The sequence below is a fragment of the Phodopus roborovskii genome, unplaced genomic scaffold, assembly GCF_943737965.1.
Source record: "Phodopus roborovskii unplaced genomic scaffold, PHOROB, whole genome shotgun sequence".
NCBI classification, from domain to species: Eukaryota; Metazoa; Chordata; class Mammalia; order Rodentia; family Cricetidae; genus Phodopus; species Phodopus roborovskii.
This window is the reverse complement of record NW_026126651.1, coordinates 8,760,346-8,772,500: the sequence shown is the minus strand read 5'-3', so window position 1 is coordinate 8,772,500 and position 12,155 is coordinate 8,760,346. Positions and strand designations below refer to the sequence as shown.

General features: G+C 48.6%; 1 protein-coding gene across 1 annotated transcript in view; it reads right to left on the bottom strand.

The window, feature by feature from the left end:
* Positions 1-7,660: 7,660 nt before the first annotated feature.
* Positions 7,661-12,155, bottom strand: part of Herc2 (HECT and RLD domain containing E3 ubiquitin protein ligase 2) — a 147,309-nt gene continuing 142,814 nt past the window's right edge. Inside the window, exons 88-92 of the mRNA XM_051174266.1 lie at positions 11,465-11,577; positions 10,731-10,921; positions 10,037-10,142; positions 9,562-9,774; positions 7,661-8,591 (exon numbers count right to left, since the gene is read on the bottom strand). Of these exons, the coding sequence (XP_051030223.1) occupies positions 8,319-8,591; positions 9,562-9,774; positions 10,037-10,142; positions 10,731-10,921; positions 11,465-11,577 (896 nt within the window). The 3' untranslated portion in view covers positions 7,661-8,318. The remainder of the gene's footprint in view (positions 8,592-9,561; positions 9,775-10,036; positions 10,143-10,730; positions 10,922-11,464; positions 11,578-12,155) is intronic.

Genomic DNA, 12,155 nt, shown 5'->3' with positions numbered 1-12,155 from the left:
CAGCACATATTGAAACCCACCAGCTCCAAAACTCACGTTCCCCTGAAGACCCATCCATCACTAGCAAAAAATGCTCCCAGCCCTGAGCCAGCAGCCACTTTGGGGTTGTGTATTTGCTTTTTGTTTTGTTTTGAGACAAGCAGACCCCTTTCAGCGGGCAGGGGTTTTGCTTGTTTATTTGATTGTTTTGTTTGTTTTTGGTGAGACCCCATTTCTTGCCCCCTTATCACCTACCCCACACCACCTTTTCAAAATACACGCTTGGCCATATGCTGGACAACGTCCCAGGTGAGGGCATCCGAGGGCAGACACACACAACAGTTGCTCAGTGTCCTCAGGACTCAGCTGACTGAACCATGCCTGAGGTTGGGGATGTCAAGAAAGCCTGTGCTCCTACATCACCCCCATATCACACCCAAAAGTGAACAACTGCACTCAAGTGTTTGTAAACACAGTGTGAAACCCTCCCCTGCCTTCTGGAGCTTTCCTCTGTTTTCAGATGGAGTCTTTAGCAGCTTCCACTGGAGAAGAGTTGGTATCACCGCCTACACTAGAGCTCATGGGCATCCTGCTCAGTGGGCCTTGTGGCCAGCCCAGCACAGGCACCAGCCAGCAAGCAAACCTCGGGAATGGAATTTTTGTGATGGTTTCAGTGGGCAGCTGCAGATCACAACTATCAGCCCAGATCTTGGCTTTGCAGAATTGTCCTATTTGTTTAAGTCACCGTTCCTGGAACGTCACTGCTGCTTAAAGACACTGAGCGAGCCGTACCAGCCAGAGGGACGTAGCTGGGCCCCAGGGCTCTGATTTCCCAAGGATGCCCACTCGCTCAGACTTCTGTGCTTAATAACCATGTCATGGAAAAGAGCTGGCTATATGAATCCCATTTATTTCACTGCGTGTGTGTGTGTGTCTGTGTGTGTGTGTGTGTGTGTGTGTGTGTGTGTGTGTGTGGCTTGTGTGGCTAGTGTGACTAGATGAAAAGCAGCAGCTTTGAGGGGTTTACTGTTCTCACTTCAGTGAGTTCCATTCCAAAGAAATGCCTAATGGCCAGCCTCTGATTTCCAAATCTCCTTTATCATTCATTTCCCTTTGTCCTGGGACACAGCCTTCCAGGAAGCTACTATAGTCTGAGCTGCTGCTGCTGCTGCTGCGCTGGGCTCCCCATTAAGAGCAGAAATGCTCATACAAACTGCTCAATCTCATGATCTGCACATTTCCATTACAGACTCGTTGCCCGGCTAGCATCCCAGAACAGGAAGCGGTCACCTCCCGACTCCCAGCCGCTTTACCTGATGACTTGCCTATGTTTCTCCAACAGGGAAGTCTGGTGTCCAAATCCAAAGGCTCTGAGTGGTGGCTGGAACATAAGCCCAGGGGTAAGATTTCTCAGCAGGCACTCGCAGCCCTGGAAGGCTGGGTAGCTTGAGCTCCTCACCCCACCCTCTGCTGGCCACGCCCACTGACCTTCACAGAGCAGGAAAGCTCAGTGCCCCCAGCCCCCACTTAAGAATGGTCCAGCAGCGTGAGGGAGCCTCAGCAAACTCTGGGAAGTAGAGAGCCTTGCTGCGGTAGCCAGGCTTTGGTAAAATCCTAGCCACGTGTGCACCAAGTTCAAGCCCCACTTCGCAGGTGGCCGATTGCGCAGATTTTTCCTTAGAACAAGAATTGAGGGAATGCAAACTGTTCTACGTTTTAAAAACTCTCTACTGGAGATGACAAACTTTCTTACTGTCCTGTTCTCCTCCACCTCAGGACTCCCAAAGTACCAGGGAGTGCCTCAGGTTGCATCTAAGGAAAGAGCGCTCATATAACGCACACAAGAACATTAATAAATACACAGTCTGCTCACAGAAATTATAAGCTACATAGAAACACACGGGCTTTTATACAAATACCCAGGAGCCATATAGAAGGCTGGGACACACAGAAACACAAACTGCCTTTTCCTGATGAGTCGTTTTTGCCCCCATTTCGAGATTTGGGAGTAGCCAGACAGGCTCAGCCAAGCCTTACCTCGTGCCTCTCACAGCCAACACGGTCTGCTCCTGAGGTCTTCCTGGATGGAGCCTCTGTCCAGGAAAGCCCCATCCCCGACCTCTCTACATGCGAGCCTGATTAGGGACTGTGAAAAGGAGTCAACTCACCAGTAGGGGTCTCTAAGCAATGGTGCTGCCCACTGGATGGGGACATCTGTGTACGTAGAAATGGCTCACTACCTGCGGGCACCAGACACCAACAAGAACGGGCTCCTTCCACAAAGTAATGGCACAGGAAGGCTCCCCGCTGTTCTTGGAGCCTGGCTGTGGCTAGGAATGTTTCATTTTTAAAACATTTAGAGATTTATTTTAAGTGTGTGTGTGTGTGTGTGTGTGTGTGTGTGCGTGCATTTTATGTGTGTAGGTGATAGAATACAGGCAGCCTTCCTTTCTTGCTCTTAACTCTCATGGGACCCACGCTGGGACCTCAGTACCAGGACCCACACCTATCTACATGGGGAACCCTGCCAGGACAAATGGCTAGTCAAATGCCTATGGCCGCCAAGCTATGTTGAAAGAATAGGTACAAGAGATGACTCCCACATTGGTGGCAAAGTGTACCGCATACGCATACGGCTGATGTCAGGTATCACAACTGCCTAGGAAGGGTCGGAGCTACCCAGAGGAACAGGACCCAGTCTCCTCTCTTCCCCATGTCCCGTCCAAGGCTCAGCTCTGCAGGCAGAAATGGCTGGGGTCCCTAAAGCAGCCAGGAAGAGGCTCCTGCAACTTCCCGGGAAGTAGTTCCACTCTCTGGCCCACCACCCCTCCTCATTTTCAGCCTCACGCGCCTGGCCTGGCCACTGAACCTTGTCCTCACACCCATACCCTACGCCAGGGTGGCCGGTGTAGGTTCCGCCCTGTACATGTCCACAGGAAGAATGAGTTCCCAGGAATCACCAACCCGAGGTCAGAAACCCCTAGGGCTGGTTTCTGCTTGTGGTAGCGACCCTACAGTACTTCAGGCAGCCCAGGACAGGGAGGAAGGCGCCTGGATCAGCCAGCACCAGAGCTCCCTGACTGCCCAGCTATCTTATTGCCTTGTTCTCAACTGAAAAGGATTCTACCTAAATGATAAGAGAAATGCTTAGGCAGAGATCACTGCTATGAAGTCTTTTCCTACCAAAAAAAAAAAAAAAAAAAAGTTAAGGATTAATCAGCTTATGTTAATGCCGAAACATGAGCTTACCAAGCAGACTGGCAAAAGATCACAAGACCCCAGGCCTCAGGACGGACTTACACCCCCAGGAATCTCACACTCACGTGTTTCCCGGGCTCTCTGGGATTAAGCCAGTGTGGATGCTGTGAGTAGTTCTATGTACAGTGAGGTTCAGCACATTGCTCAGGCGCGGGTGCTTTGGAGTCTTGGAAGCCTGTCAGCTGCACTACCTGAACTCAGGCCAGTTCAAAGAGGGTTTCACGAAGAACTCAGGCATTTCAAAAGGGGACACAGGTCCCCAGGCCTCTCTCCTTCAAAGGAATAGGTTTGCAAACCAAACAGCATGCAGCAGCTTAAGGACTTAGGGAGCTCTCTCTGGAAGTCCCAGACTTCTAGTTAAACCTGAGGGTGGTACCTACTCACTGTGGGCAGTCAGTAGTAACCACAGGCTGGGCACAGACCTCACTGATAGAAACAGACCCATCCAGTGAACATAATATAAGCCAGGCATTGCTACTGCAAACCCTCTTGTTCAGACAGTCCCTGGGTTAGATACAGCCTTTGGTCAATTAAAAAACAAAACACTATTTATTCTTTGATAACTGCACACACGAATTCAGCCTAGTTTTATCATATATCACCCAAGTGCCCTATCCCATTCCCCCAGCATTCATACATTTAAAAACAGAATTAAACTATTTTGTGTTTGTGTGCGTGCGTGCGTGCGTGTGTGTGTGCGCGTGTGTGTGTGTGTGTTTACACATGCCACATGATGTGGGCAGCTAGAGGACAACTTGCAGGTGTCGGTGCTTCCAGTGATTAAGACCAAGCCGTCGTGTTTGGCAGCAAGTGCCTCTACGGGGCAAGCCATTTCCCTTGCCCCCATTCCTGGACTTGGAGGTAGCTTGCATAAGTGAGCCCGTCACGCAGGCTGACCGTTAGGCACCTTTCCGAGCCAGCAAGGTCTTCTCCTGAGGTCTTGCTTGGACTAAGCCTGTGGCGGGAAAAGTCCCCTCCCTAGCTTCTGTGCATAAGAAACTCCCTACACCTGCTAGTCCTTAGAGTTGACTTGGCCAAGTCCTGGAAGAGAGGACAGGAGTGGAGCCCATCCATGCAGGAAACCAGCTGTTGACAGGGATCATCAGGGGGCACAGCCACGTGTAGGAGACATAGCCACGCTTTGGATTGGGTCGTTCCTCAGGATCCATGTGTTAGAAGCTGAGCGTTGGATGGGAAATGTCACTAGTGAAAGGCACTCGGCGGTGAACCTTAGTGGAAAACCCTTAGATCACTGTTGGCAGCCTCAAAAGAGATTATGGTCGCTAGGCCCTTAGTTCTCTCAAGGGACTTTTTATGAAAGAGCCAATCAGCCCTTCCCTGGCTCTCACCTTGAGATGTGACAAGTGCATGCCATTGTGATGCTAACTGCCATGAAGTCCCCACTCTCTTCCCGCTCATTCTCCTTTGGGATAGGCTCTGCTGTGTGCTCCCTCTGGACTGGTCATAGTCATGACTATTACTCTCTTGACTCAGGGCAGCTTTGCTCAAGTACAAAAGTCCCTCAAGAGATCTAGACCATTAGTGTCCACTCCTTGGGGAAGAGGGAGGTTTTGCATGGCCCCTGCAGGCTCCAGGACTCGATGGATTCAGTGCTGACGGGGTGCCTTCACAACGGAAATCACTCACCTTCCTGAGGCTGTATTGTGATAATCCGTGCGGGAAAGATACAGGCGACCATAGTCCTTTATTGACCAGTGACTAAAAGCCAACTCATGCTCCAAGTGTCTTGGTGCCGAAGTTCAGGGATACAGCCTTTCTTTTTAAGGCAAAAACTATGAAGAACATACCTGACTGGCATCAAAGTTAGATGAGAGTCTGAGCAAACCTGGAAACAAGCGTTTCTGGCAGAACAGAGTAATTATCTCAAACACGAGGTGACATTTCTTGTTACCCACCCTTAGCTATTTTAGTTTAAGTCTGACTTAACATGACTTAACTTTGGCTAGAGCCTCTAGGCCAAAGTCAAGGTCATGGGAATCTCACACGTGTTGCCAAGGCAGATGTGACTGTTGTGGGGTCGAAAGCTGAGAGCTGTCTAAGCAAACATAAAATGGAATCAAGGCGAGATGGTGGCACCCAAGCCGCTCCGGTACGGGAGAGGAGCAATTACCTGGAGGGGGCCTTTCAGTAGTGTAAGTTACCCAGGGGATGCTTCAGCCCCCAAGCCAATCCTCACTTGTGTGGAATGGACCTTTCGGAACCCTGGACACACTCTATCAGCAAAGACACGATACGGCGGGATGTAAGAGAAAAATCAGGCTGGGACTGAGCTAGACGCTCCCTACTGGCTGGTACTTGCAGTGCCAGAAGATGGCATACAGGCTGCAGGAGGATCGTCGCCAGTGCCCAGCTTGGCTGTGGGCACTGCTACCACGTCTTGCAAGATGCTCCTGCTGCTGCGATAGAGCTAGCATTCCTTCCCAGCTATAGTTAAAAGCCAGCTCCACAGGAGGGACTGGTGTTTGGCACTGCAAACCCGAGGTGGGGAATCCTAATGTCCTGTGAGATGGCTATGGCTATCGTCTTGTTAAGCAGGTGTTATCAAATTATTTTCTAGACTTCCGTTTACGCCCATAGCTATATATAGCTTGCTGTCAGCCGCAGTGGAAGGAGGTACCTTACAGTAACAACTGGTGGCAGGTACTGCAGGCACAGTCGCAGTTTTGCTGTACCATTGCAGCCCAACGTCCAACCATAAACGAAGAAAAGAATCTTACCACCCTGTACCCACATCAAGACTCACCTGCAAAAGAACGGGTAGGAAAAAAAAATGTAAGAGCTGGAGGAAGATGGAGCGTCTGTGTATATTTCCTCCAGACTGACTCAGAGTAGCTGTAATTATCCTCATGAGATTAGGACTAACTCACTCATGGGTACCAGCAGGGTTTACAAATAAGATCCTAATGGGACTTCTCCATTCTGCTAGGTTATGTAAGAGGCAAACCGTCACCTGGAGGGACTCTTCAGTAATGGAGCTTCCTTTAGGTTGCCCAGGTGTGATGGCTGTTCTTGGCTGTCATTTTGACACATCCCGGGAAGTAGGACCCTCAATTAAGAAACCGCCTTCATCTGACTGGGCTATGGCATTTTCTGGAATGCTAATTGACGCAAGAGGACCCAGCCCACTGTGAGTGGGTACCATCCCTACGCAGGTAGACTTGAAAGGCAGCTAATATGGGCCTGAAAGCAAGCTTCGGCTTCCCTAGATGATGACTCTGGAAGGTGGAATAAGACCTCTCCTCCCCGCTTGTTTTTGGCCAGAGTGATTTCCCACAGGACAGCAGGCGACTCGCACAGAGCAGCCCATGCTGCTATGCTCTTCAGGGTTGCGGTTGCCCACAACCTGCCCAGGGGACTTCCCAGTCAGTGGTGTAGTTCCTTCCAGTAGTGCACGCTGACTCCTGTCACAAACTCTCCAGTTTACCAACCTGGGCTGATCGGACCTTTAGTCTGTTGGTGTCTACCTGAGATGAATGGAATTATCTTTACATCTCCTCAGGAAAAGTCATGACAGTTCTCAATCAGTAGCCCGAGCTGACCTCACATCCACGATCCTCCTGCCTCAGGCTCCCGAGTGCCAGGATTAAAGGCTCACTCTAAGTCAGCTTCAGGTATTTTGTTAAAAAAAAAAAAAATAACAGAAAATAGATTATTACAGGTACTGACCACACTTCTTATGAATTCAAGCAGATTGCTAGTTTATATTATTTTAAATAAGTAATCTACTGTCACTTTATTAGTTCACACACACACACACACACACACACACAATAGGCAAGTAATCCACAATTCAAGATACTGGTGAGCCTCACAACACACTGTCAAGTGTGACTAAAGAGCTGTCCTCTCAGATGGCCCACTTTGCTACCATAGGTTTTTCTGCACAAATTTTCACTGACCTCATTTTAAGTTGGATGAGGTTAAAAGTTAAAATTAAGATGTAGTTGTCCTGGCCAAAAGGAAGAACCTGTGACTAAAATTCAAAGGCATCTCAGTCTTAGTTTACAATTTATTTTTGCAAAAATTGCCTTCCAACATGAACTACAAAATTTTGCCTCCATCATCAGGTACCAGGTCTCAAGAACTAGTGTACTAGGCCTGCCTACCTGCCTGCCAGTTCTACAACGCTCCCTATTCTCTGCTTTGCAGAGAGCTTACCAGGCATACACAGCAGTTCCTACCCAGTGGCCAATAGGACCCAGGGTGCACTTGACCCAGGCCGGTGGCATAGGCCTGGGGACTGGGCATTAGGGCACGTCTGGAGAGAGTGGGGGAGGAGGGAGCTTTGACAGCAGCTGCTTTCTACCCTAGTAAACGCTTCGGTGCGTTGTCACTGGGTATGGTTTGATTGTAACAGATCCACATGCGCTAGCCTAACTGGTTAAGAAAGCTCAGCCTACAATTTTGTGACACATGTTTTATTTATAAGGAGTTAAAATTTTGGCATATACATGACACAAGCATTAAATATAGTACACTTTCCATGATAGAAATTATCATACTGTCCACCAAAATGCCTCAATTCCAATCACATAATGCATAAGCTAAAATGGTACACCTAGGGAAAGGGGGGATGAATGGCATTTTTGTTTTCTGTTCTGATTTTAGTCACTTCTGAATGCATCCAAGAAATAATAATTTAATGTTCAAAAAGCTTTTAATAAACAAACTCAGGGTAAAATTAGTTGAAATATTTATAATATGATTTCCAATATACAATGAAGATGACCCTGCGAAGGAAAAAGGGGTTGTCACTGCACCCACAAGCAGAAAGGCGTCTTTGTGTGATGCTGTTGTGTGTCCGTATAAACATTTCCACTGCAGTAAACTCTGGGTCCTATAGGTGATGCAGCACCGTGGGGGACAAGAGCCCCACAGTGTCCCGCACGCACAGGCTGGTCTTCCATCGTCCTCCCACACAGCCTCAGCTCAGACGCCAGGGGCTCTCTTCCAACGTTTCAATGAGGGTGTCCCTCCCCAATGCACTCGACATTTACAATTTACACAGCAGTGCCCTTGCTAACTGTCCAACAGCATCTCTTCCCGATGACATCCCCATCTTAGTGTCCTGTCAAGTAATCCTGGGTAGAGTCTGAAGCGAAGGAGTCTGCATCCTCATTATCTGAGCCCTCACTGCTGTCGTCGGCAGCTGGCTCTCCCGTGAGAGCTATGCGAGCATAGTCATCTGTGTCTATGGACTTGCAGAAGTGGATGGCGTATTTCAGCTTTTCCTCAAGCACCTGCTTACAGGAATACCTGGGCAACTTTAGCAGAAAGAAACACGTGTAGGACTCAGGAAGGAAGTGGTCAGGAGGGTTGTATTTATCCAGGACCTGTTGGTAGAAAATATTAAGTAAGAGTGTTAGGATGAGTAAAACTCTTGAGTTTATTTTATTATGTTCACTTCATTCTTATAGAAACTATATATTTGGCTATAAATAAAAATATAAGAAAATGTAGACTCTAATTTTAGAAATTAAAAAAAAGTAAGCCATCCCTCGGGCCTTCATTGAAAGCAGCATCCCGATCGTCACCGAGCAGGCCCATGCAGGCGGCCAATGGGACAGTCTGGCCCAGCACCTCCTGATGGCGAGCAGAACCCGGTCACTAGCTGACACCAGTCAGGGAACGGGGCACGCGACCACCGGAAGATGCTCTTCCTAAGAGCCTCAGCCCACTTTTGGATCAAGATACCAAGCAGCAAAAATGGATTCTTCATTGTTTTAAGAGAAAAAAAAAAAAAAAAAAAAAAAAAAAAAAAACTGTTTGCTACCAAAAATGTTCCTGAAAGATGGGAATTTTGGTAACCCTGGCCACAGATGTGCCTCCACGCTACTGCTACCAGGACAAAGAAGAGTTGTTAGGTCAGGTTTGCCCACCTCAGTGACTGTAAAAGATAAGCTGAGCTTGTCTAAATCATCAGACTATTGAGTTCTCAGACAAAGAAAACCTGTTCTGTAATAAATGAGCAGTCTCGTTTTTCTCAGCTAATAGTGGGCAAAATATTTAGTGATCTACCTGATCCAAGCAGAAAATCAAACAATGCTTTATGAGACAGGCGTGCTCAAAATCTATATGCTGGTATAACACTAGCATGCTCTGATTATAGCTTTCATACACTTTGCATTGGCATTCAAGATCTGTAATTCTAAAATTTTAAGATTTCAATTACAGAAGTTAGGTATTTTCCATTTCATTTGATAAACTCTGTTTTCTCAACTGCTCTGCAGCAGAGTACACACAAGGGGCAGGACACTTATACCGTGAAAATACGGTGCCTTGCAATCCTGGTGAGGAGCATACCTGGATGACAAAGTCTCTACCCCGGAAGTCAGCAATGGTCCTGGGCAGCCTTGTCCGACCCCACACGAAGCGAAGGAAGAGGGAGCGTTCGGTGTTAGAGAAAGACTCCATCACCTCCCAGAACCACTGGACCAAGGACGCAGAAGGTTCAATCCCTTTATACGTTGCCACCGACTTTAGCAGATGCAGAGGGATGTCGGGGCTCCCGCACACCTGGGAAAGACGCCCCGTTAGAGCAGGCTTACAGCCACCTTTTCCCATTCCAACACGCTAGCCCCTTTCCCTCTCTCTAATAATGTTCCTGCAGACCGAGGTGAACTAGAGCACCACGCTGAACCTCAATATATAGTGGGCAGGCAGGGAGACAGTCATAGGCAAGTCTTACCGTTCCAGACGCCAGGTTTTAAGTAACAGATCAAGTAACAGTGGGCGGGTGTACCAAGGCAGTTCTAGGCAGCACAAAGCAGCCACATACCATCGTCTCCAGCTCGTACCCAGTGAAGAGAGAGAGAAGAGGTACAGGCACGACTCGGGCCATCCCTTCCCGGACGGCAGCCACTTGCTCATCGAATTCATGAAGTCTTCAAACAAAACAAAACAAAACAAAACAAAACACCAAACCTTCCTTACACGTGTGCTTACATTTCCTGGGACCCTGTTCTGCTGGCACCAAGCTTTACACACAGTACCGCTACCACACACAGCACGGGGGAGGCCTGACAGGAGGGCTCTGGGTGATGCTCTTCTCCTGAGTTCACCTGAAGTGGCGCACAGGCCACAGCCTTCACGGTTAACTATGGCCACACACTCGCCGGCCGTGCTGTGACTTCACAGTACAGGCTCGCTTAGGTCGGTGCAGGCCCCATCTACGTCCCTGTCCCTGAGGAGCTGACAAGGGAAGTATAGCAGGGCACAGAGAGGCCTCACATCCCCGGGGGATATTTACCCCTCTATTCTACCGAAACCTAGACATTTCAGGAGGCAGGAACAACTACTCTGAACACTAGCCACCATATAGAATTCATAACAAGATCAGCAATAGCTGAAGAAAAATTAGCATCTTTTTATATAGGATATGTCCGGAAAAATGTAAATACCCAAGTAACTATAATCTGTTACTTTTGCAATTTATTAAGTGAAAGCAATTTGAAGGACACATGATCACAAACCTGTAGTTTATTGCCAGCCGGACATACTCTGCACGATTGTCCAGAGTAATGTGTGTGTGCTTGGAGCTTAGTTGGATGTCCTGGCCGCTGGCACTCGGCACTGTGAAGGGCAGGCTCATGGCCTCAAACTCCTCTGAAGTGGCTTCATTGTCACGAATGTACATGAGCCCAGGAATAAAATCTTTATCAACCTGTCAAAGAGAAATACAGTACACAGGCTAACTCTGTAGTTGTCCCCAACTACAGAGCCCAGTCCACTGCAAGCACGCCCAGCCATGTCTGACTTCATCTGCCTCTGAGTGCCTCTGGGACACATGGAAAGATACAGCAGGTGCCCCACCCCCACCTCCCCCCCACACACAAAAGATTTCTACAAGGAAGTACTTCACCCAAGGAGCTAAAGATAGACCCAGAGAGTTCTTAAATTAACCGCTGAGAAAAGAACTGTAACTGGTGGGCGACAGACACTCTCCTAAATCCTGAAGGGCACAGAGTGAAGGTAGGTAAGGGACAGCAGGCTGTGACTGTCCTGTTCCCGGTAGCCTGGGGTGTGGCGCCTTGTCTGTCAGACACATCAGCTGCAGACACAGTGCACAGCACACCGACCCTCTCACACTTTTCTGTGCACTACAGAGTGGTCAGAGGCCAGCTGCCTTCTTATACGCACGCGTGTTAGGTCAGATACCCACAAGAGCCCAAGCCCCTTAACAAGACCCACAGCCCAGCTGAATCACCTCACTGAGGTCTGCGATGGTGAGGCTCATCCCAGCCAGCTGCTTCCACACAGGCTCAGCGAGATTCAGGCTCAGAGGACTCCCGGTTCGGATGGCAATGCCCAGTAACACCCCTGCTCGTTCAAAACACAAGGTCAGAAAGCTTGGGACGGATGAGAAGCTGCTCCTCACTTATTCAAACGTGCCTTCATATCAGCTCTGCACCGAGAGCATGGAGCCTTCTAAAGCAGTACCGCCCAAACTGAGAGCTAGGCGCACTCTAAAACAGCATGCCCTACACAAAACTCAATTCCTTTTCTTCCTACCAGGCAAGTTTCTAACTCTTCATATTCTTTTCGTACACAGAGTTAAGCCAACTCTTGTCCCTTTGAGGGCAAAGCAAAGAGATGGATGTTCTTCCAAGAAGGTGGATATGTAGCTAAGGGGTAGTGGTAGGTGAAGACGCACCCTGAGAGGGACAGGTCTTCTGCAAAGGCCATCTCTTTCCATGCACTCCTGAGTCTCACATATGTTAGAATGCAAACCTAGTATTTCAGATCCTCTTCGAGCCAAAGAAGGCATCTAGCCCCGAGCAGTTCCACACTGCCAAACTCTGTACACAGAATGGCCGTAACTTCTGATGGCTTACCACTATCAAGTCCTTAACGCTAAGAGTAAAAATGAATATAATAATGTTGGTAAGATGCATCAA